The sequence below is a fragment of the Mastigoproctus giganteus genome, chromosome 1 (assembly GCF_048544385.1).
Source record: "Mastigoproctus giganteus isolate SK-2022 chromosome 1, ASM4854438v1, whole genome shotgun sequence".
In the NCBI taxonomy this organism is placed as follows: Eukaryota; Metazoa; Arthropoda; class Arachnida; order Uropygi; family Thelyphonidae; genus Mastigoproctus; species Mastigoproctus giganteus.
Window position 1 is genome coordinate 213,003,919 of NC_143575.1, and position 26,998 is coordinate 213,030,916.

The 26,998-nt window shown below is 36.0% G+C and overlaps 1 protein-coding gene across 1 annotated transcript in view; it reads right to left on the minus strand.

Moving 5' to 3' along the window:
• Positions 1-26,452, minus strand: part of kz (putative ATP-dependent RNA helicase kurz) — a 215,910-nt gene extending 189,458 nt beyond the window's left edge. Inside the window, exons 1-5 of the mRNA XM_090368664.1 lie at positions 26,297-26,452; positions 23,307-23,486; positions 14,250-14,350; positions 7,066-7,546; positions 3,058-3,206 (exon numbers count right to left, since the gene is read on the minus strand). Of these exons, the coding sequence (XP_090224790.1) occupies positions 3,058-3,206; positions 7,066-7,546; positions 14,250-14,350; positions 23,307-23,486; positions 26,297-26,377 (992 nt within the window). The 5' untranslated portion in view covers positions 26,378-26,452. The remainder of the gene's footprint in view (positions 1-3,057; positions 3,207-7,065; positions 7,547-14,249; positions 14,351-23,306; positions 23,487-26,296) is intronic.
• Between the last annotated feature and the right edge of the window lie 546 nt (positions 26,453-26,998).

A 26,998-nucleotide genomic window follows, 5' to 3' on the forward strand; every position in this document is an offset into this window, starting at 1 on the left:
TTGCGATTTTAATAGTGGTTTTAATTAGTGATTTTAATTATTTATTATTGGAACCAGTTTTAACTATTTATTATGACAAAATGTCTTTTCACACTCATGGTCTTGCTGTGGTGGTTTGATGTGTTTCGGGGTTGGGTTGGGGCTCTCAGCTTTCGATTCCGTTGCGCATCGGATTTGGTCGTATCTCTATAAGTGAGGGAATTCATTAATTCGTTTTTTCATCTTATTTTATTCGTCACACATGAGAGAGAATTGACTGGAAGCATTCCAGAAAAAGATTGAGGTAATCTCTTACTTTTTAATATATTAGTACACTTTTAAGAATTATGTTGCAAAATATTTGGTTGTTTTTTGTTGTACATTGGATTTTATTGTTCATCGTTCATAAAAATGTTCACATTTGTTTAAGCACTCAAATATATTTTCTGACACATTCTTGATAATGCCTTGGTCCACTGGCTGCAGTTTAGATGAGGTATTCAGAGGGAAGAAATCAAGCTTCACAAATGTAAGCTTTGAAATTACCAAGTGAAGGTGGGGAGGGCAGTTGTCAACAATCAAAGCGATTTTTCTGTTTTATTTCGTCGTCTTTCTATCGAATTTTAAAATCCATTGTTCAAAAATTTCACTTGTCATCCAATCTTTTTGCTGTAATCCAACTCTAATGACTTAATGACTTTTCTCCTTTGAAACATTGGGGTTATTTACTTTTGCCTATTACCAAAAGCTTCAGTTTTTCATTATCAGCCATATTTGCACCAACCAAGACTGTAATTATCTCCTTACTATTCTACCACCTACATATTTATCACCTTTAAAAATCAGCGTCTTGTTTGGCAAACATTTAAAAAAATAGACCTGTTTAATCAAGGTTGCATATGTCTTTGGGCTAGTAATCCTCTATCATTTTTTTCAAAACTGCTTTCCAATGGGTACAATCTTCTTCAATTACAACCCCACTTTCACCAGAAATAACTTTTTCAAGTAAGCCATGGAACTTTTTAAATTTGTCCAGCCAACCAGAACTGCCTTGGAAAGTTTTATGCCTGAGAAATAATCCATAGCCTTTTCTTTTATTAATGGCTCTGATATTAGCATGTTTTGGTCTCAAATCAAGTTCACACACTTTTTTTTTTTTTAACGCCGCGATCTACACTATTAAGCACTTCCACTTTTTCCACTACTCAAGGATTTCCTCTTAGACATTGTAAGGTTACTTGCATAACAGCTAAAACAAAACTGATTTAGGGACAACTTGTACCTACCATACAGAGACAGGTAAAATTTCTTGAAAGTGTGAATGACTCATTTCTGCGAAACAACAGAAGAATTTCCGGGATAAAGGAAAATCGTTCTCTCCTAGTCCTCTAATAGGGTGCTTACAATAGAAAAGAAGTTGACAGAGCCAATGTCCGTGTCGGGAATATTCCTTAATCTTTGCCAATGACTGTGGACACAGATAGCAGTTGACCAGCATGACTTCTCGGTACAGTAAATGCTTTACGAGCAGCACTAAATTGTGGAATGCTCTTAAGAATTACACTCTTTAGAAGTGCGAACAATGCACATTCAAGTCTTTCGAAATTAGTTCATTATATGGAAACTATTTTCAATGTAATGACCAAGGGGAAATCAAAAAAGGTTTGCTACACAGAAAAATTTGCTATATGGAAGTTCATTAAAGAGAGGTCCAACTGTATATCATGGCTTAAAAATAAAAATAGATGCAGATAAAATGATATAGTGAAATAAAAGTTAAATATAAAATGCAATGACAAAAAATAATTTATGACAATTTTCTCCCTTAAGAAGCTTTTTGACTCCTATCTTGTTCACAGGTTGGAAAACTAATGTGACACTCAGAGATCATAGTCGCAGACCCAGGCGCATTAGTTTTCCAACCTGTGAACAAGATAGGAGTCAAAAAAGCTTGGTCCACTTAAGGGAGAAAATTGTCATAAATTATTTTTCGTCATTGCATTTTATATTTAACTTTTATTTCACTATATCATTTTATTGGCATTTATTTTTATTTTTATTTTTAAACCATGATATATTTGACCTAATGTCTTCAGTCATTCGAGGTTTTGTGGAGGGTGTGATGGGTCTGGGGTCAGGTTGGAATCTTCGACTGTGATCCCGGCGTGTTGGATCATTCATGCACTAAGAGTGATGAACACATTAAATTATTTTAAAGAAGTTATTATACATTTTTAAGTCGGTCTTACTTGGAGAGTATGATGCAGAAGCCATCCTATGAAGAAGTATTCAGGTAAACTCTTACGTGTATATTCCGAGTAAATAATTATGAGCAGACACAATTTGGTCTCAGTAGCCCTTGTGAAGCTTTGTTAAGCCAAATACTAACAACAACAAACTCTTACATATTTTTAAGCATACACTTATATATACATGGTTAAGGGGGAATGTATGCCCCGCTCTGTCGCCCTGAATATGCCCCTAGTTGTGGTACTACATTAGCAGACAAATTCATATCAAGACACTGAATTCTTCAAAAGACCATGATCAAAAAACACACATTGTGCTGCTGTCTCAAAAATTTTACAGCCAACTAAATTCACTTTGGACAAAGCTTGATTTAGTGGGTCTTGATCTCTAGGCTTTGCCCAAAATATATTTAGCTGGCTATAAAGTTTGAGACAACAGCACACTATGCATTTTTTATTCATAATAAATCTTATAAAACTAGCAAAATGACTCAGATTAGTGAAGCCTTCTCGTGATGAAGGAAAATAACTAGCTGATTTTCATCCAATCCAATAGCAACTATTGAAAATAAGTTGGCAAAGATTGAAAATTTAGATTTTGGCTTATTCATAAAAAAAATTTATACCATACTAAATCAACCGTAGATCACTACATGCTAGTTGGGAAACAACAGAATACACTTAGTCAACAAACATTACAATGAAGAACAAAAATGTCCTGGTCTTAGAAAATTATACAAACAAAAAAATTTTAGTGTGTGCGTGCGTACACACACCATATTTAACGATTACTGTTTTTTGTTATCATTTTAAATTATTTATAACATACCTAGCATATCCAGCTTCATACAAAAATTGAGGAACCTGTGTTGTTTTTCCAGAACCTGTTTCTCCACATAAAACAAACACAGAATTTTCATTTACTGCTTCCATTATGCTGTACTCTTCAGAAAAAATAGGAAGTGCCTCACGAGCAGACTAGCAAGAAAACAAAATTATATTTATAAAATTTATCAAGACAGATGAACAAATATCTAATTATAAGGAGATTTCTGTAGTGATGATTATGTTAAACAATAATGTTGTGTTGAATCATTTATTCAACACAACAACCAATGACTACTTTATTTTTTAGACACTTCTTGAACTAACATAGTTGGCAACTTCTGATATCCAAAAAGTAGAGAATCAGGTAATTGAAAACAGAAGGAATAATACAGATTGTCAGAAAAAAATCAGGAGGAATGCAGATTTTCATAAAAAGCAGAAGAAAAATAGGAGATTTTTCAGAAAAGCTGAAAGAAAAATGATTTTCAAAAAAAGGAGGTTTTTAAATCTGTACCAGTGGCCTCAAACTCAAATTGAAAGTGGGCCGAATGCACAATCTGAAAGCAGCTGACAGGCTGGAATTTTTTTTTTAACAAAATGAGTAAATGTAAGCACCGTATTTACAACAAATACATAATTGAAATGTATTTGCGGGCCGTGTAAAATTGCTCGGGGGGATGTGGCCCGCGGGCCGCCAGTTTGAGACCACTGGTCTATACTACACTAGAAATTAAATTTCAATGGCAATATATGCATTCTATATTAAAATATAACTGTAGGAATTTTTACCAGTAAAGTATGCTTTCAAACCTTAATTAACCTAAGTCTCTTCCACCTGTTAGACAAACTGATTATGACTGCTTCGAGAAAGATGCTGCTGCTGCAGACTTTGCCCTCTTCCAAAATGTTGAGTCAAATTTTGTTGAGAACAATGGGGCACTGCTGTTCAGACTTAGCTGTCAAAGCATTTCCAAGCCAAAAAAAAAAATTACAAAACAATTCCCTCTAAATGCCTGTCCAGCTCCTCCTTAAATTTATTTAACCTATCAACTTCCACAACGACAGATGGAAGTTTGTTCCAGCAATTAACCACCCGCTGGCTAAAGGCAAATTTCCACACATTTATTCTATATATTTGGATTTGAGGAAAGTTTCTGATACTGTTGCGCACATAAAAGACTACTATACAAATTGGAGCAATGTGGCATTAAGGGCAAGTTTCTGCTATGGATAAAGGGATGGTTGAGTGGGAGAAGACAGAGAGTGGTAATCAATGGACATTGCTCTTCTTGGACTAATGCTATTAGTGGATTCTCTCAGGGTTTGGTGTTGGGCCCATTGTTGTTTCCTATATTTAACAATGATATTGACGAAGGCATATCTGACAATGTTTACAGATGATACAAAGGTTGGCATGGTGGTTAATGACAGTATGCTACTGCAACAGGATCTAGAAAAGTTAGGCAGATCGGCTGAAAAAGGACAATTGAAGTTTAACATTGATAAATGCAAAGTATTGCATATGGGTAGCAGTAACCTCAGAGTAACATACCAAACCGCGTGGTGCTACATTCAGGGTAGTGGAAAATGAAAAAGACCTGGAGGGTAATTGTGCAGTCAGATATGAAGTTCTCTGAGCAGTGCAGATGGCTGCCAGAACAGCTCTTGCGGTTTTGTCAATGATATACAGGAATTTTGCCAGCAGGGATAAGGAGGTGATTATCCATTTGTACAAGGCAATGGTCTGGTCACATCTTGAGTACTGAATACAGATCTCGAGGCCTCATTTTATAAAGGATGTAAGCTGCTGAAGCGAATACAGAGAAGGGCAACAAGGTCGGTGGGTGGGAACAAGGGGGTGCTCTTACCAAGAAAAGCTTCAGTTCTGAAAATTGCAGTGTTAGAGACTAGGCACCTGCGAGGTGATCTGATTGAGGAGGTAAGGCTTTGAATGGATTGAGCAAGCTCCATGCTGATGGAATTGTTCATCTTGCTCAGACCACACATGAGGGTGCACAAATTCAAACAGAGGAATGGGTTGCAGAAAAGATGCACAAAAGTGTGCCTTAAGCCAGTGGTCTCAAACTCAAATTGCATGCGGGCCGAATGCACGATCTGAAAGCAGCTGATGGGCCATGCGTTAGTTTGTCTCCATCTATATAGCAATATGAACTGCGCAGCTGTGCATCCAGCTAACCAACTAGTGACTGACTCAAGGAAAATATATATCAGAAATACCAACTCAATAGAAAAAAATCAGAAACATCACAATACTGAAGCGCCACCAACTGTCGGCTGGCGAACTAAATTTACTGATTGTACCGACGTGGGAAGTTCTCCCACCTTGCCCCAGTCATGTGGCCTGGCATACAAGCAAAGACAAAGCCCCAACCTATTCATTCTATCTCTTTTTCCTTCAATAGCAGTTGCACACATAAGCTCAGTCCATATTTCTGCCTCTAAAATTATAAGCACCATATTTACAACAAATACATCATTGAAATGTATTCGCAGGCCATGTAAAATTGCTTCGGGGGCCGGATGCGGCCTACAGGCCGCCAGTTTGAGACCACTGCCTTAAGCCATTCGGTGGGTGATTGTTGGAACAAACCAAACTGCCATCGGTTGTTGTGAAGCTGATAGTTGAAATAAATTCAAGAACTAGACAAACAATTGGAGGGAATAATAAGTGAAATGGGAAGTCATCCAAGTTTCTTGCTATGACCGACTAACTGGTTAAAATAAATTTATTAGAATAAAAATGATATATACATAAGATAAAAGCATTAAAATACAATAAGATAAAAGTGTTAAAAATATAATATAATATAATATAATTGTTATTTGTTTTTTTTTTTTTTTTTTTAGGAGCATTAGCAACTAAGGCCATATTGCTCCAGGGATATGCGGTGGTCATTCCCTGACCTTTCCGCATCCTCCGTATTTGGTGGCCACGGGCTCGAACCCCAGTCTAATCAAGAAGTGTGTGCTACGCACTGCCGCTCCTGCCCACCTGGCTACGGAGGCGCCAATATAATATAATAAAAGCATTAAAATACATAGTAGCTTTCGAAGCGAAGTGCCTCTTCATCAGCTAGTCTGTGAATGGTGTACTTCAGTATATATTGATGGTTACAATAGCACAAGTCAGCTGGGTATGATCATGTATCACGAGTCTGGTGTCGGTAGAGCAGAATTACGTACACATGATGATCGCCAGCACTCACTGCACTGCAATACAGTACATTCTATAATAGGGTGTAAGTGTACTCCCCTCATGCTATTCACAGTACTATTATTGGTGGATATGCGCAGTGCTTCAAGCCATGAGCACTGGTGGTAATCACGTGAATAGTTGACGATTTCAATATCCCATTGGGGATCAAGATTGTGCTGCTCAACCCAATAATAATGCATATAGCTTTGCAATTATCAATAAGTTATTCGTGAAATTATACAGTAAATTCAACCCACACCTTTCCAAATGACAAGCAGCAAAGACTCTATACTAGAACAGAATGGTATTTTGCAGTAATGGCAATATATTTGCAATATTTAAAGAAAGGACAGAGAAGAAAGCAGTGGTTTCATGGTATGTATAAGCAATTTTCATTTGTCAGCTACACAAACCAGGATGAGTTGATTGGTTAAGAAAAAGTGCTTAGGCAAGTAATGCCATGAAGATTTATTGTGTTTATAAACTGTATATATATTCATTTGTCAGGCTTTTTTTTCCTCCTGGGAACTGACTTTTCAGAATACCCAGAAGTAAAAAAAACCATGCAACAATCACCCAAGACTGATCAACTTAGCTACAGTGTGAAAAAAAGCTCTTAAATGCCCACTGCATAAATGCCCTTTATCTAACACAATAGAAAAATATTTATTTTCAGATAACTAGGGTTTTGTTCGTGTAGCTAACTTCTAAGCTTCAGTGTCTAAACAATCATTAACTACATAAAAAAAAGGAATGAAGGTATAGAGAGAAATATGAGAAAATAAAAATTACCTGAATTTTTGGTGAACGATGAACTATAACATGCATAGGTTGTTTTACTTTTTTAATCATCTGATCTAAATTGTTAGCAGACAGAGACTCTGCATTTTCTAAAGATTTTTCTTTGGAAAGAATTTGTTCAGTTGCTCTATCAGTTATCTCATTTCCTGATATTTGAACAACTTTGTTTTCATTTTCCTCTTTATTATCAGATACCATAACACTGCTTTCATCATCCTTTTTATAATCAGGCACCACAACATTTTTTTCGCCTTCCTCTTTATTATTCATAATAATACATTCATTACTTTCTTCTTCATCGATCTCTTCCTCTTCAACTGATTCAGATGAAGCTTCATCTTCAGACTTTATTACTTGTTTTGCTCTTTTTGTAGGAGGTCCTTTAGACCTAAAACCTTTAACACTGTTTATCTTGGCTTCAACTGATGATATCAACAATACAGAATTATCAATCTTGTTAGCTGAAGAAAGCCTAAACAAATAAAGTGAGGTATAAATACTTAGTATTAAAGCAGTCTATAACAGAATTAACATAATTCACATAAAACTTTAAAAAATTTTAAAAAGAAATTGCAATAAAAATTAAAAATATAATTATAAAGAACCAACCTGTAGTTAAAAATATAAGTGTACCCATTCTTTTTCAATGCAATTAAATATGAAATGGTTCAGATGCCTTCCATTTAATATTAAAAGAAATAAGTAATACAATATACATTAGTGTCTATCTTTATAAGACAGAGATAGTAATATATGCATTATTTGTTTCTTTAGATATAGAGACTAATTAAACCAAAGTATTGCCGTCATGGTAGTGCAGTTGGTGCAATCACCATTCTGATCACACTGGAGGAAAAGACTCAAGTTTAAATCCCATCAATGATGCAAGAAATTTTTATGGGTCTTTTTCACAATGTGGCTGAGTTAGTCTGTCTCAGGAGAGGGTAGTATGGTTTTTTTCTCCGAGAAACTCAGGTTTTTCATAAATTGCCATATATATATACAAAGGGTACTAGGAAAGTTTTGCAATACAGCTTTGTTTATTTAATTTTTTCAAAGTAATTTTCTCTACATTCAATACACCTCTCCATCCTCCGAAACCAATCTTTAAACCAGTTCTGCCAAGTTTCACTAGGGAGTAAAGCACACTCGTTGTCCCAAGCCCATAGAAGGTCCTCATCACTGGAAAACCGCCTCCCTTTTAGCTTCATTTTCACATGCGGGAACAGTGCAAAGTCGCAGGGAGCAAGGTCTGGACTGTAGGGAGGGTGCTCGAGAAGTTTCAGTCCTGTCGTGGTCAAATATTCGGTGCAGGCTTTGGCGCGGTGAGCTGGAGCATTTTCGTGATGGAAGTACCAGGTGTCCATTCTTGACTTTGGCCGCAGGTTCTTCATAGATCCAATGACTTTAGGCAGGCATTGTTCAGCATACCACTTAGCTGTGACTGTCTTCTGCGTGTCCAAAACGACACGTTCCACAATTCCACTCGATTTGAAAAATACAGCTATCATTTTCTTCTTTACAGATCGGGATTTTCTGACAATTACGGGTGTGTCGTCATCATTAAAGACCCAAACTTTGTTTTGAGCCTTGGTCGGCAGATCGTAATAGTACAGCCAAGTCTCATCACCTGTCACGATGTTGTTCACATACCGAGATTGTCCCTTATCAAACTTTTTTAACATCTCCCAGCACCAAGTCACACGTCGTGTCATCTGCTCTTCAGTCAGTTGATGCGGCACCCTGAGAGAACAAAGTTTCTTCACGTGCAAATGATCTTGCAGAATCGAACGAATTGCTGGTGCATTTAGGCCCAAAGTATCCTCTATCTGTTGGTAGGTCACTCGCCTGTTTTCGTCAAGCATTTTCCTCACAGCAGTAACGTTTTCCTCCGTAACTGACGTTCGTGGCCTTCCCGGCCTCTCAGAATCCTCCAGAGTGAAATTTCCCCTTTGGAATTCTCTATACCACCTGAATATCGTTGTACGATGTGGACAATCATCAGCTAGTGCAAGAGTCATTTCTTCTAAGCACTGGTCTATGGTTAAACCATGCACGAAATTATACCGCAAAACTGTCCTTATCTCATTTCGTGACCACGATGCCATCGCAAGCACTTTACACTCTCACTACTAATGAATAACTGAGGATGCCATGCACCACCTACTGACAACAGTTAAAAACACAGAGGAGAAATATATGCTGGCAATCTCCATTGACTTTGCTGGGGCATTTGACTCACTGTGGTGGCCTAGTGTCCTTAGGAGACTTCGCCAGGCAAATGCCCCACAAAACCTCTATAAGGTAATAAACAGCTACCTTACAGACAGAAGTGTCTCAGTACACACAAGGTTCCAGGAATTGACACGCCCTGTGAATAAAGGCTGCCCGCAGGGATCAATCCTTGGCCCTTTCTTTTGGAACATTGTTCTGGATGAATTTCTGGCCTTGGATCTGGGCCCCGTGGAAAGCCTGGCCTTTGCAGATGACATGATTTTCCTTGTAAAAGGCAACTCACGAGTGGTTGTAGAGCAAAGATCAAATGCCGCTCTCTTGCAGCTGCAGGAGTGGGCACAAATGCACATGCTCAAAATATCGCCTGAAAAAACCAAACAAATACTTCTAAAAGGTAATTTGGACATGAGAAGACATCCACAAATCAAAATTAACACAATCACTATAAAAATGGTAACAGAACTAAAATATCTTGGAGTGGTCTTTGATTCAAAATTAACTTTTTACCCCCATTTGATCTACTTGGCGAAGAAAGTGCGAAATTATGCAGGTATGATTGCCAGGATCAGTCGAGCAGACTGGGGACTCAAAAGAAAGACCTTGGCAATCATATACCGTGCAATGTTCCTGCCTGTTATCACCTATGGAGCCGGTGTGTGGTTCATCCGCTCGGCCATAGTAAGAAATAGGAATAAATTAGAATCGATACAAAGGACAATACTACTCACTATTACCAGAGCATGTCGCACAGTAAGCACACCTGCACTACAGTTGCTGGCCGGAACTCTCCCACTTTACCTGGAAGTAGCCAAAAGAGGCTTATATTATAGATTTAAAAAGGGCATATCCACAGAATTTCTGGGGATAGCCCTTGATAGAACCAATACCTTCAATGATGAAAGAAAAAGAATAGCCACAAAGCTCCACGAGCTATGGCAAACAAAGTGGGAGCAGGAAACCAGAGGTCTGGTCACCAAACGGTTTCTGCCACTGGTGTCAATGGTTAGCCCAAAGCCACCTAAGTGGTATGCCCCTGGACTTTTTACAACATTTATATTGACAGGGCACGGCTCCCTAAAGGCGAAACTAACCTCCTTAGGCCTGACCGATGACCCAAACTGCACCTGCGGCGAAAGTGAAGACTGGGCACACATTCTCTATGAATGTATAATATATGACATCCCCAGAACAGAGCTAATAGCACAAATTGGTCCCCTTCCCAGGGGAGAAGAACATCTCTTCATCATAGAAGAGCAAAATTATAAAGCTTTTACATCTTTCACACAGAAAGTTTTCGAAATGCGCAGAGCAATTTCAGCCCCCCAGCAATTAAACAATAATCTAATCAATAGTAAAATTGCCCAAGTTTCCCACCACGCCCAGATGATGATGACTTAAAAACTGTTAGGATAGCAGTATTCTGCACCCTGACAGAAACCTGACATAACAAAACTCCCCATGACTACCATGCCATGTGTAGGAACCTGGAGCCCCAAACCAATGTAGGGGAGGGGGATGGGAATGCATGCAGAGAAAGTGAATGGGAGTGAGCAGAAGAGCAAATGTAATTGGCCGAAAGAATACAAAGTTAAAAATAACTTACATTACTTTATATATACTGTACCAACAAACATTTACAAACCACATAAACACTATCACTGCATTCTCCCCTGGCCTGCAAAAAAAAAAACTTGCGGCTAGGCCTGCACCACAACTGAAGAATAACAGTAAGTTGCAGTGCCCAGAGAGTGCAGTGCAGAAAGAAAGAGTCGAATAAATGAGATGAGAGCTAGAAGAATGAATAAAAGTGCAGGCGTGAGAGAAAAGAACACAAACCACAAATGCTAAGTTAAGTACACACTAACCCTGGTTTTAATTAGTATTTAAATTTACGCTACCCATTATTGCATCTCCTCCTGGTGTGTGAGAAAAAGATGAATGAGTTGAGTGAAATAAAAAAAAAATAATAAATAAATAATAATAATAAATAAATAAAAAAAATACATATATATATATATATATATATACATATATATATATATATAAAATTATAAAATAAGAAAAAAGTATAAAAAAAATAAATAAATAAAAAAAATTATAAAATAAGAAAAAAGTATAAAAAAAAAATAAATAAATAAATAAAAAATAAAAAAATAAATAAATAAAAAAAAATTATAAAATAAGAAAAAAGTATAAAAAAAAATAAATAAATAAATAAAAAAATAAATAAATAAATAAAAAAAAAAAGAATGCAAGTAGAGTAAGAATGCACATTACGAATGAAGTAAATGTGTGTGTCTCCCCCCCCCTTCACCTGGTAGGTTCCCCACTGCCAGCTAACATATCCCACCCCCAGAGCAGGATGGGCAGCTGGACCTTCATACCGGATTCAACACTCCTTGGACAAGACACCGACGAAGACATTCTGCGGCTTTGCTGCCAACACGCCATTGGCGATCCGAACTGGGTACTCTAACCTGGTTCCCTTTAAAACCCCATCCCCAGGCAGGGAATGGAGGAGATGGATCTCTGTCTCCTCTCCTCCCTGCCTACCCCCCATATTTCGCCTGGTGGGGCTCGTCTCCACTGATCTCTTTGGGGATGCCTACTCTATCCGTCCCTATTCTTCTATCTGTTTCCTCCCCAGTCTTCAATCTCCCCCCCTCTCTCTCTCACTAAATCGACCAAGTACACCCCTTAACAATGCCGCCAAATTATAACCAACGTCTAAATTCTACCGGTTTTGTGCAAATCTCTAAGATATCTAACACTATCCGCTTTTATCTAGCGTTACATGTCTAAATTTAATAACATCAAAATTTTGCCCGACCTATTTGGCCTTTAACACATCTCTTTAGTGTTCAACCCTAACCAGCGATTTCCTAACAGCAATCCCATTAAGCATTAATGTCAAATGCATAAACTTTTTATTTTATTTTATTTTTTTTTTTTTAAATAGGCCCTAGCCACTGAAATCCCAGGAAACTAGGCGGCAGGACCTGCCAGAGCAAATTGTTGTGATACTGGATACACCCGGCTAGCCTCCACGTGGCAGGGTATGGGCAACGTCGGGCCCCACTAGGGGCCTGGCGGCCAATAAGCCGGATAAACAATGGGCACAACATATCACACTGCACAGACACGACCCACACATTTTCAAGTCTCTGGCTTGACAGTGTACTGTCCTCGATACAGCGAAACACACGCAGAGATGGGAGAAATCCCAGGTGCCGTCTGACACGAACATACCTTATACCTTATACTAATGAATAACTGAGCCCATCGACTTGGCGCGGCGGCTACTATGCACGTATTAACATGTCTCAACATGCAGCAACAAGCAGCTTCCTGTGATTCATTGTTGCGTCATATTGCAAAACTTTCCTAGTACCCTTTGTATACTTAACTTATTTATACATTAATACTTTTTAAAATTATGGTACTGCTTGGGAATATCAGGTTTGTAGTGACCCCAACCAACCCACTATTTATATATAAATCTAGCCCTGGTATGGATAGCCTTATATATAAATATATATAACATAGATACATATAAAAACAACAAAATTAATGTAAATTTAAATAAGATTAGAACCTTTTAGAGAACGTTGGAGAAATTGGAGAATTAGAGAATACTGGAGAAAATTAGTGAAAATTAACATTCTCCCTCAAAGCCATACATCTGCTACTTCCTCAGGGGCTTTGAGCAGACATATAGCCATACTAGAGGATTTTATTATACATACCCATTTCTGTAATCTCTATACCAGTTTTGCTAGGTTAACTTTAGGTAATTACTTGGTGAATAATTTGGAATAATGAGAGTAATTTTTTTGAATATATGTACTTAATTTTAAATAAACAGGGTGGTTTACATATATGACAGCAAACTGTGATAGGAGATTCAAAGCCCTACGGGTATGTATCAGATTAAAATATCGTACCTCACCTCCATATCCTGTGGTAGTCATCAGTCTGAAAATGTTCAATTTTCCCGCCTTCTTTAGGTTTTATGTCTGTAGTACTATTTATTGTGCAGACGTACCAGATTTTATCCGTGGCATGATAGTTTACCTTGCAGTAGGCAAAATCTAATGCTCTGCATCCCTCAGAGTGGACGGGATGTTAAATTATGAATTAAAACTTGGGAAAATTGTATATTTTTGCTTGTTTTATTGTAGGAAGCAGATACAATATGATATCAATTTTTATATTTATGTTTAATGCATTAAATTAAGCTAAAAATGAGAAATAATTTTCTCATATTTCCCATAGGGCTTCCTCTTCTTCCTCTTGCTCAGAATAATCACCTGAGAGGACAAATTCAAATTGAGGAAAGACAGTTGTGGAATAGATGTGTGTTTGCCTTTAGCCAGCGGGTGGTTGATTGCTGGAACAATCTTCCATCTGTAGTTGTAGAATTTGATAGCTCAAATAGATTCAAGGCAGAACTATACAAACATCTGGAGTGAATGGATGGACAAAATGAGGAGTTTTTTTTTTTTTTTTGGCTGATGCTATATAAGCTTGCTTTCTTGCATCATGTACCTTTACTAATGCTAACTGTATACTGCATGTTTTCCATGGTCAGTTTGCCTAGTTTTTTTAATGATAAACTTGAGTTTCTGGGAGAAAAAAGCATACAATCCTCACCTGAGACTAACAAGGCAATGGTGTGAAAGAGCTTATTCTTACCCCCTCAACAGGATTCAAATCCATATACAGAAGAATAGCAATCTTAACTATTGTACTAACTGTGAAAACTGTAGGTCATCTGAAACAAATTTCCAATTATAATTACTTTAGTTCTGTCCAATATATTAATTTATTTATATAGTCATGGAATAAAATTAGTACATTTTATATTATAAGTTTTTGTGAGATGCCTTTACCCAAAATGCAGGCAAAATAATAAATACAAGATAGGTATCAAAACAGACCTTTTCAGTCCTTTAGTCTGCATTTCTGAAGTTGAAGTCAAAAGCTGTAGTTCATCTTGAGAAACTTGAACTTTCTTTAATGCTTCTAAAAGCAATTGTCTCTAAAAAAATAAATAAATAAAATAATCAGTGTCATATATTAACTTGAAGTGTAAGTTAAACTAAATGTCATATTACAGCCTAACAGAGAATCAGAATTTCACCCCTTGAACACTTTACATTTCAAATAAGAAACAAGTTATATAATGTATATAGTTCATTACATTTCAAGTGCATTTGATCTCTTTCTTAAATTAAATGATTTCTTTTATTTTTGTATGATTAATACAAGTGAAAGTTAATATATTTATCTTCTTATCAATTAATTACTAAGAGTATAACTTAATAAACTACTTAATAGAACTCTATAGTTTTACATTCTATAAATTTAGCCATTCAATTTAATTTCAACTAGATAATATTTATTATTTTTCTCCCATATATTTTTCTCTCTCTTTCTCTTTAAAGTCTTCTCTTCTCTTCTCTTCTCTTCTCTTCTCTCTCTCTCTCTCTCTCTCTCTCTCTCTCTCTCTCTCTCTCTCTCCCTCTCTCCACAAGCAACACTGCCTTCACAAGTTTTACATAACAATAAACACAAAGCATGCATTGGACTGCCTAAAGCTAACAATACTGCAGTACAACCACATTTTTTCCATACAAACTATATAAAAAAAAGAAATGATAACTGCCTGATTTTTGTTTGTCCAATTTTAATGAAATTTATGATGGTCCAACAAATCTTTGTAAAAGAACTAGATATAAAGTTTCATAAAAATCTGTCCACTGGGAGTCAAGTTGTTATGTGCAGATGGTGGACAGAGAGGGAGACATGGTGACAACAATAGGCACCTTTGCACATATATATATATATGTGTGTGTGTGTGTGTGTGTGTGTGTGTGTGTGTGTGTGTGTGAGAGAGAGAGAGAGAGAGAGAGAGAGAGAGAGAGAGAGAGAGAGAGAGAGAGAGAGAGAGAGAGAGAGAGAGAGAGAGAGAGAGAGAGAGAGAGAATGTGCCTAAAATGTACTAGCATGCAAGCTTATAATTTGCAGCTTTACTGAGTTGCATAAATGAAATTTCAAAAGCAAAGAGGATAAATTTTTTACAGATCAAGTTGTAAACTATAATCCATTCACTGAAGCAATGCTTTTCTATCTTGACATAAATGTCCATAAGTAATTAATACCTTATGCCAAAATAATATTAATGACAATCCATGCCAAAATAATATTAATGACAATCCATGCCAAAATAATATTAATGACAATCCATGCCAAAATAATATTAATGACAATCCATGCCTAAATGGATAAATAATCAACTATAAAGGAGAATATATAACTTCCTGTTAGAAATCTAATTACCAAAAGTGCGGATAAAGAGCCAACAGATTCATCTAATTAAATATACATAATAATGAGTTATATTAATGAGGTCTGGGTTCCATAGGAGAAATGTAAATAAATGTAAAAAAAAAAAGAAAGAAATGTAAATAACAAAAAAATGCTTGAAGTTAAGAAATGAGTACTTTTTTTATTTCATAAAAAAATTCTTTTGAAATTTTAAAATTCCACAAATCTCTGTTAGTTATTACAGACAGAAAAATGTTGGTTCAAGTATGAAATGCTACTAAGCCACTTTGGTTTATTCCTGACATAAGCAAGTGGGAGGTGCACATTAGCTAAGCTCACTTCAGAAAGATAGGCTATCTCAATTTGCTGGATTTTTTTAAGTATCTGTGGTTCGCGTGCTAACCACAGTGAATCATCTACTGCTAGCATGTAGTAGCCATAGCTTGTTTGCTTAGCTAAGGTATCCACATGCTCTCATGTGGATACCTTAGTGCCCCTCATGAATTGTTTTTCAAAAAAAATTATACTTTTTTCTTTAGCATGTATTGTATCTACTAACAAAATTTCAAGGAAATTTATTTAGTGGAATCTGCATTATAAACTTCCAAAACCTAGCATCAAATCAAAAAAAGAAACAAACAAAATTAAATAAATAAGACATTTTTAAAAATAACTACTGCAATTAGAGCATAACTCCCATTAGCGTGGCAGGGTGTCCTACACCCCATCATGATCAATTTGTATGTTATCCAATAAACAACAATAGTTTGGTATCTAAGAGTACCTTCTTAATACTAGTCTGAGAATACACAGGTGTCCAAGATTTCAATTGAACATTGGTTAGTGGTGAATTACCATGATAATATAAGTCACTGGGGGTGTTATGCACAGCACTAAGCATGTAATTTTCATTTATAAGTAAAGTTTTCAAAGTCAATTAGAAATATAATTTATTATAAATTTACACAGGTTTATGTTCTACATACCATGAATTACCATGTTAATAAAAGTCACTGGGGGGGCTTAGAGGGGAACAGGTATGCTGTGTGGTATCCTATATAAATTTACATAGGTTTATGTTCTACATACCGTGAATTACCATGATAATATAAGTCACTGGGGGGCTTAGAGGGGAACAGGTATCCTGTGTGTTATCAGACACTCAGCCTAAAACACTGATGGATCCAATATCTCTCTATTACAGAAGATTTAGGAGAAGTCCGGGTGGCCTGCCTCCCTAAAATCCACTCATGCACCCAATGGTAAGCCCTGTTACCATCACCCGATGGTAAGCCCTGTTGCGTCACTTAGGTGGCAACGAACATGTAGAGTGGTTCTCTTCAAGACGCCTGGTCAGCGTGAAGAGGGAAAGATCAAACCCTCCAGCACATGACAGCACGACAAAACAAATGGCCCTCAGTCCCCAGCAGCTTTCACTCCCTCTCTTATGGCAGCGAGAGGATCAGAGTGGAAGCAGAGGGTACTAAGAATCTCTGGGTACGACCAGGCTGCCATGCACGGAAACTGAACTTGGCCTGTTATATATTGTAGGATCACTCATTGATGAAGACAGGATATTAGAGCTGGAAAAGGAATTAGAAAATGTGAATTGGAATATCATTGGTTTGGCTGAAACAAGAAGAAATTAATCACTTATAAGTTTATCAAGTGGAAATCTGCTGTACACCAATGGAAACAGTGAAAGGAGTGAAGATGGAGTTAGGTTTCTGGTCCATAAAGATTTAAAAAACAACATTTTGGAATTAAAAAGTACATCACCAAGGGTGTCAAGAATAATACTCAAGATTTCTAAGAGGTACAAGCTAAAGGTTATAATGATTTATGCACCAACATCGAGCCACGATGAGGAAGAGGTTGAAGAAATGTACACTGCAATTAAAAGTCTTCTAGATGAGCAGAAAACCCACTACGCTATTATTATGGGGGACTTCAATGCTAAGGTTGGAAAAAGACAAAACAGCGCAGAAAGGGGAACTATAGGAAATTTTGGAATTGGTGAAAGAAATGAAAGATGTGAAAGACTTGTGGAATTTGCAGAATCTCAAGGATTGTCAGTAACGAACACTTTTTTCAAGAAAAGGATGAACTTAAAGTGGACATGAAAGAGTCCAAATGGATTAACAACTAATGAAATCAACTTCATCCTCACTAACAGAAGATACATTGTGAATGATGTTACTGTATTGAATAAGGTAAATGTTGGAAGTGATCACAGAATGGTAAGATATACACTTGCTATAGATGTAGGAAAGGAAAAAACTGACTCGAGTAAATAATACAAAGGTCTTTGAGATAATAGAAGAGGAGAAAAAGCAGTATGTACTAGAACTTAAGAACAAGTTTGAGCTTCTGCAGACTGCTCGGGACCAAGATATCGACGAGGAATATTACAACTTTCTGAAAGTGATAAAGCCCAAGAAACCTATAGGGAAAAAGAAATCCAAAGAAAAAAAAATTAGTCAAGAAACACTTGTTATGATGAACCGAAGGCGAAAAATGAAGAGCAAGTTAAACAGTGACAAGGAAAAAAATTGAGTATACCGAGTTATGCAAAGCCATTAGAAAGAAAGGCTTACCGAGTTATGCACAGCCATAAGAAGATTTAACACAAGAAAAGTAGAACAAGCATTAAGGGAAAACAAGGGATTTAAATCAGCAGCCATGAGCAGTAATACAGAAAGACAAATGATACTGAAACCGAAGAATAGCGATGGTGTACTTATAAACAGCAGAGAAGGCATAATTCAAATAGCAGAAGACTACTATAGGGAATTATACAAGGAGAGAGGAACAGTGGGGAAGATGGATTGCAAAGTAGCAACACATGCGACATATTGTTGTTATTTGGTTTTTAGGAGCATTAGCAACTAAGGCCATATTGCTCCGGGAATATGCGGTGGTCATTCCCTGACCTTTCCACATCCTCCGCATTTGGTGGTGATGGGCTCGAACCCCGGTCTAATCAAGAAGCGTGGGCTACGCACTGCTGCTCCTTCCCACCTGGCTATGGAGGTGCCCACATACGACATACCCGATATTCTTCCTGATGAGGTAGAACATGCACTGAAGAAAATGAAGAATCAGAAAGCCCCGGGGGAATATGAAGTTACTCTAGAGTTGTTAAAATTGGGAGGAAGAGACATAACACAAAAACTGGCAAGGCTCTTCACAAAGTGCATTAGAAAAGGTGTGACGCCTAAGCAGTGGAATAATGCAATCATAGTTTTGCTGCATAAGAAAGGAGATAAATCAGAAATTGGAAATTATAGACGAATTAGCTTGTTATCCCACATCGACAGGTTGTTCACAAGGGTCATTACTAACAGATTAGAAAGAATACTTGATGAGAATCAACCGAAAGAGCAAGCTGGCTTTAGGGCAGGATTCTCAACTATGGATCGCTTTCACGTAATATCACAACTAATGGAGAAAGCAAATGAATATAAAACACCATTATGCCTGGCATTTGTGGATTATGAAAAGGCATTTGACTCCATACAGCATAAGGCAATGTTTCGGGCACTGGAAAGACAAGGCATAGATACTCCATATATTATGATTTTGAAGAAAATATATGAGAGTGCTGTAATAATGATAAATGGCTGGAAGTCAAGAGATTTGATTTTGATTTGATTTTATTGGCGCATTAGCATCTAAGGCTATAATGCGCCAAAAAGAGGTAATATATAAAAATTTATTCTCTCAGTGACCTAAGTAGTTAGGCCACCATGTCCAGATATATAATAAAAGACATAACAATAACGTAAAAATTTTAAATACGAGTAAAAACCTTTATTGATTTAAAAAAGCTAAAAACAGCAGACACATTGTCATTGTCAGATAAAATCTGACTGAGTGTATACGGCTCAGTCAGATGGTTAAAAGCGGTAAGACGGATATTGCTAAAATCTGGACAGTCAATTAAAAGGTGTCTAATCGTTAAAATTGTGCCACAGGACACACACAGAGGAGGGTCATCAGCACTCAAAAGAAGTCAAGAGAAGAATAAATTTTGGATGGATAGCATTCAGGAAATATAGTCACATACTGAAGAGCAATATCCCAGTTTGTCTGAAACGTAAAATAATGAACCAATGTATACTCCCCACCATGACTTATGGAAAGTGAAACTTGGGCACTCACCAAAAGAATGGAAGAGAAGCTGAGAACTACACAGCAAAGAATGGAATGAATTATATTGGGAATCAGACTGTTAGATAAGAAGAGAAACACATGGATTAGGCTGCAAACACAAGTAAAGGACATTCTTATCAAAACAAAAGAACTAAAATGGTCTTGGGCAGGACACATAGCTCGAAGACATGATGACAGATGGGAAAATAAAGAAAATAACAGAACAGTTCCCAAGAGGAGCTAGAAGAAAACCTGAAAGACAAAGGCGGAGATGGATAGATGAAATTCATGAGTTTATGGGTAGTAAATGGATGGCCAGTGCTCAAAACAGAAGGAACTGGAAAGTTCCTGGAGAGGCCTTCATCCTGCAGTGGATTGAAAATGGCTGATGATGATGATGATACCGTGAATTATATTATCCCAATTCACAATGAATTATGAGAGAAAAAGAAAACTTATTGGAGATGAACAAGGTGCAGCAACATATGAAGAAAATGACCAGCTAAGCAGCTCAAGTGAAACTGAATAAATATGATATGTTCAAATAAGTCTTCATGAAAGTCAAAAATAAAGAGGAAGGAGAATTATAACTGGATTTATTCCTTCAGTGCCCTTAAAAAAGTGATAGTGGGAAAGCTTTAAACAGGAATGTCACAGCTGTTAAAAAATGCAGAGTACTTTATAGGATTGACCATGGAACCAGAAGAAAAAAGCATTAAAATTGGAATAAAACCTCTACAAGCAGAAGTGAAAAGGACTTTGCTATTTGTGTTAATTACTTGGAGTACAGTTATTTTTCTTTTTTTGAAAATTCTTTGAGCTATTACATGTCCATATCAAGAATGTGATACAGATTAAATAATTTCACCATCTAGTCCAGAGAAATTTCTTTGAGCAAACCTATTTTAGAGGGTAAACCTGAATGGGGCATGTCTATTTTAATTTATATTGTAGAAATTTAAAACTATCAATATTTTCTATTGAAGACCTCCCCCCCTGCCTTTTTTGTTTAATGCAAATAAGTGATTATTATTATTTTTAATAAGCAAATGTAATTCAAATAAGCAGATCATTACAACATTTGTAAAAATAATCTGCTTATTTGCATTAACTCTGAATAACATATCACTGAAACTGACTAGTAGAGTTTGGATCTTGAAAGGAAACTCGTTAATAATAAATGAGAAGTGTAATAATATTTGAGAAGCTCTCCCAAATACATTTTACAGTAACATGTTAGCAACCATTAGCTTTAGTGAACATGCACATGAACACTCAGAGAGATAAATATAATGCCTTTGTGTCACTTGTCCATCTGTTGATATAAAAAATACTATTATAACATTACTGTCCTTTGAAAATTGTATGCTTTTCCCTCCTGGACATAGTCTGAATCTCTCCAAACAACAAAAATTGGAATTTCAACTTTAAGGCTTTTGGCTTATGCTCAACATTACAGATGACACCATTATCCATAAATCAACCTAAGTTGCTAATATCATTTTATACCAATAGCATCACCAAAAAAGGTGAGATTTGTCTGAAACTCAGGACATCATCATGGCAACTGGTTCAACAAAGGATGCATCTATTAACAAAGTTATGTTAACCTGTGAAAAACATATCAAGTCTGTTTAGATAAAAGTTTTTAAGGGCATATTTGGAGTTATGTGGATTATCTAACAGAAAGTGAGAAAGTATACCACTGCATATATAATGCTATTAAAAAGTTTATACGGTTTAGCTTCATACCTGATGTAGATCAGTTAGATCTTTCTGTGGGAGCCTCCGTAGCCAGGTGGGAAGGAGCAGCAGTGCATAGCACATGCTTCTTGATTAGACAGGGGTTCGAGCCTGTGACCACTGAATACGGAGGATGCGGAAAGGTCAGAGAATGACCACCGCATATCCCCGGAGCAATATGGCCTTAGCTGCTAATGCTCCTAAAAAACCAAATAACAAACAAACAAACACAGATCTTTCTGTATCCAGTATCCAAACATCCCAGCCCAGAAGAAGAGAGCAAGGTGATCTTCAAAATGGCAACTACACTTAACCTAGATTAACTGGCTAGCAGCATCATCAATTTATTTTTAATATACATGTGCACTTGGAAAAAGTAACCCCATATTAAATATTGCCAAAAAAATGTAAAAACTGTTCACATTTTGATACCAGCTTTATTTTCAATCTTTTCCGAACAACTACGAAAAATCCTTTTTTTTTTTTATACTGAAAACATATATTTTTAATTAATTTTTTTAAAATAATCCTCCCCTCTCTCCAAGTGGCACTTTAGGACATTCAGTTTGTAAAAATGTTTTTTAATGTTAACATTTGGGCATTATCTTCACTTGGCAAATGAAATTTAAAAGAAACAAAAATCAAAAACCCCACATCCTTCAATGATTTGCTACCAGTCTGATGAAACATTTGAAGCATCAACAGTTCGGAGACAGTTCAAACATGAATCCAGCATACTGAATGACTAGATGCCAGAGCTACCACTAATTTTAAATTCTCATTTTGTAACACTTGATAATTATGCGTAATAGGCTTAACACAATCACTAAAAAACTGTGTAGCCTTTATTTTTTATGGAAATAAAATGAATTTTTTTTGTCCTATTAAAAATAGGACATAAAAATTATTTTTAATTTATTAATTAATTAATTAATTATTAATTTTAAAGCAATTAACAATATATTGAAAGTCAAACCAATAATGAAGGAAAACTAAAATTCCTATTAATGTTGCTTCATTCAATTTTAAAATTTAAGTCATTTTGATGGACATTTCCCACCCAATGCCTGGTAAACAACCTAAATTACTTAACCTGTATTATTTTGTGTATGAGAACAACATAACCTTTCTAATAATATCAAGTCTAGTGAGCAGCGATGTGGTGTATGGAACTAAGGATGCCAAGTAAACACACAACAAAGGTTATGTGCACTTCAAACTCTATAATGGATGTCACTTACCTTATACAGCAAAAATAGTAAAAGGCCTCAGGGTTATATTTTAGTGCTGACATCGAAATAATCTGAAAAACAGTATGCATTTCTGCTTTCAGTTTCTGTCTTGGAAACATTTTGATGCCCCAGTGACAGAAGCCAACATTCAGCTATCAAGGCTCATGCTCACATTACAGATGATACCATTATCCAAAATGCCAACTTAAACTTCTAATGGCCTCTATCACTGAAAGGTCTCAAGTGTCTCCAAGACAGAAACTGAATGCAGATATATATACAATTTTCAAATTATACTGAAATGAAATTTAATCCTATAATACTATTCTGACCAAACATATTTTGATAATTTTGGTCCATAGTGAAAATATAAATTAAAATTTAATAAAACCTGAAGTTCAGCCATAACATTGGATCAGAGTTTAAAAAACTGTTCTTATATATGTATATAGGTATCTATTTATGACACACAATCCCATTTTCCATTCATGTTTATTTCCAAAAAAACATATCTGTAGCTTACTAAAGCATACTTACATTTGCTTTCTTCTTCTTTACTTCACAAATTTTTTCAAGTTTCTTTCTCTGTTTCTTTGATAGGGGCTTTGGCTGGGGAACATTTTTTGTTGTGATTTTAGTTTTCCTTTTCTTTGAAGGCAACACCAAAAGGTTACTGGTATCATACTTGTCATCCTGTACACTCAGATCAACTACTACCTGAAATTGAAATTTATCCAAAGATAAATGTAATAAATCATCAACAATGCTTATGTCAGAGTGAGTGTGTGTGTGTGTATACAGGTAACCCTCGTATAACAGGGTAGTTAGGTTCCTAAAAAATCTTGTGTAGTGCGAAACCATGCTATAAAGGACTAAGAACCAGTACAGAAAGGGGGGTTACGTTCCAAAAGCTAACAAAAATACACCATTTTTTTTATAACTATCGGAAACTTAATTTTTATTAAAACTAGTAATAACTGAACAAATGTCTTAGAAACTGTGATACATATAAGTCAGATAATGTACATTCATTTAACTTTCTTCCTCTTCATTGCACCTGAGCACAATCAAACAAGAGTCTTCTCTGTTGCAGAATATCTTCACCTTTTGAACTTTCTTTTGCAGCATCTAGATTTCGTATATCTTCTGCTCTCTTTAAAAAATCAGTAATCTGGGATTGTTTGCTTTTGCTTGATAGATCTTTGTAAATTGTACGTATGGAGCTAAGCATCTTTTGAACTTCGTGTTCCTTTCAGTTGAAGGATCTGAATTAAAAAAAAATAAGATTCGAATTGCTCAGATAAGTTTAAACCTTCCCGTATGCTCTTTAGGGTAAAATTTGGGACTTCAGAATTTTCATCTGCACTATCATCCTCTGAATTGATTTGGTTTATCTCCAATGCCATTTTCACCAGCCTTTTCTACCAGTAATTCTTGAACGTCTTCAGTAGTCACATCATGAAAACCTTCCTCTCCTACCGACTTAGCAAGTTCTACTATCACATCAATTCCGTTTTCTGCCAGTTCGACCATATTTCCTGAATGAACTGATACTGGCCATACATTTTTCCAACATACATTTAATGTTGATGGTTTTACTTCTTTGTGTGATAAAGCTATGATTCCGATACAGTCCGCAATTGAGAAATATTTTCATGCCTCCATCACTTCAATGGATTCGGAATCAAATTTTTCCAAAATCTGTTGTAACAATTTTCTGATGTAATGAGCTTTAAAGGTAGATATAATGCCATGATCTAATAGCTGAATTAAAGAAGTTGTATTAGATGGTAGGAACATTACTTCAATATTTTGGATAACTTAAATCTTTTGGATGGCCTGGCACGTTATCCAATAGTAATAAAACTTTGAAATCTAGATTTTTTTCCGCTTTAAATAGTTTTCCACAGCTGGCACAAAACAATTTAGAAACCATTCTTTAAATAAATCAGCTATTGCTGATTTATTTAAAGAATGTTTAAGAACAAAGTTTAGTAATACATACCTGGAAAAATTTATAAACAATCAAATAAAAACCAAAATACCCTTAAAAGTCATGAAATGCATGCTTGGAAGTCACAATTTTTTTATTGTCTCAAACAATTACAAGTTCAATAGCACAAAACCTAACATGGGGATTTCCCAACAAAATAATTTTTTTGCATAACAACTAGCAAGTCAACAGCAGGAATTCACAAAAAAGAATGGAAATGTTGAAAAATTACATCCAACATAACAGCAGGGTTTTCCCCACATAAGCTCAAAAATACTGAGTTATGTGAGGTTTGCCGCAATTCTCTAACCGTGTTAAAGCGAAACCGGGTTATTATAAGTACCGTGTTGCGAGAGGATTGTCACAATTTATCAATCATGTTAGAACGAAACCATGTTGTAGAAGTGCTGTGTTATGGGGGGGGGGGTTGCCTGTATGTGTAAAAGGTTTGAAAATTTAAGCAAAAACTAAGTTCCTCTAATTGAGGATAAGTAGCTATTCATTAAAATGGTAGCACTTACATGAATACTTATAGCCACTTTTGGTATATTTTTCCTTAGTTCATAAGTGATTTTTCAAATTTTTATTAGAAAAACAAGAGAAAACTTTTTTGAATGGCATTACAACCATAGATGAACACTGCACTTTTCAGAGTGCCAAAGAGCTAAAACATGGAATGAGAAATTAATCCTACATGGATCAAAATAAAACTGCAATGGTACAAAAATATTCTGCATTCTTCAATATTCTGTTTAAGTATTTTAACAGTAAGGAGGCAGGCTTGCTATGTAGAATTTAACCACATCTTTTTAATTAGCGAAGTTTAAAGATGACACCAAACGGTTAAAAAAAAAAAAAAACTTAAATGATTTAAATTGATGTGTTTGTTTACAAATTTGAATTACAATATTAAGAATTCTGAATTGTAGATAATGTGAAAAAGTGTCTGGGCAAAGTAGCACTACTAAATACAGTGACGTCATGAATTAATGCATACACCTGGCAGTCCTAGCTCAGCTGTGACTGATTTTAGCAACACTGTCACGGCCAATCCTGAGAAAGTCAAGAGCATTTTTCGTGGCTAGGGACCTGAGATAACATATTTGGTCATTAATATGCATATTGCACTATGGAATCCATATGTTGCCACAAAAAAATGAATGGCTCATTGTTAACTGCTTTCACTGATACCTTGGCCGTCCTAACAAGAGAACCCAATACGGACACATTGGACGGACCCATATATTCTCACACAGCTATGTACCTCTCTATAACAAACTTCTATATAAACGTTTGTGCCCTCGTTCACCAAATGATTATTCACGTCGAAAATTTATGTATGTATTTATGTAAGTATTTATAAATTTTATGAAACTTCTAAAATATATAATACTGAAATATAAAAAAATTTAACCTTTTATTTAGCATACAGACAATATGTTAATGATGTGAATTTGAATATAAATTTTAACTCGGTTCGCAATAATAGTGCACCACATAAATATATGAATATATAAAATAACCTTCGACTTGCCTTATTCGCCTCTGTATCTAATATCGTTGATTCAACAACTTGCCTAGCTTTCGAATTAAATCGCTTTTTAACACGACCCATGACGATTTATAGGTTACGTATACACAAATATACAAAACTAACTTCAGATTTTAAATGACTAACCTACAACACACGTGCTCTCCAACCAAAAGCACATACAAAATAACAACAGCGCCACCACATATCAAAAATACTCTGTTATAAAGGCGTGATTTATGGTAAAATGCACACATTTTTATCACAAAAAGATGCTCTAGCGAATCACGAAGTTAGTAGAATGGCCATCCCACCACAACAGGTGGAAAAGATCTAAGGCCAAATCACGTCGTTGTATCACGTCGATGATACAAGGAATTGTTATGGGGCTTTATCACAACGTCTCTGAGTTAGTTGATTACAGGCGCAGGTAGCATAGTTTGTCTCCCAGACTCTCGGTTTTCCTCCCAGCAAACAAGCAAATTGACCTTCGGCACACAATTTACAGACACAATACACAATGGGTGCCCGCATTCCCTCCAGTGGGACTGCGGGTACCCATCAGTAGTACTGATGGATACATCCCTCACAACATATCAAAAATCACATATCATCAGTAGTAGTGAAGGGTGCGGGAGTGTGTGCTTACAGCATGGAACGGTTAGTGCATCCGGGTTCGGCTACACGTGCCAGGAAGGGGCGCCA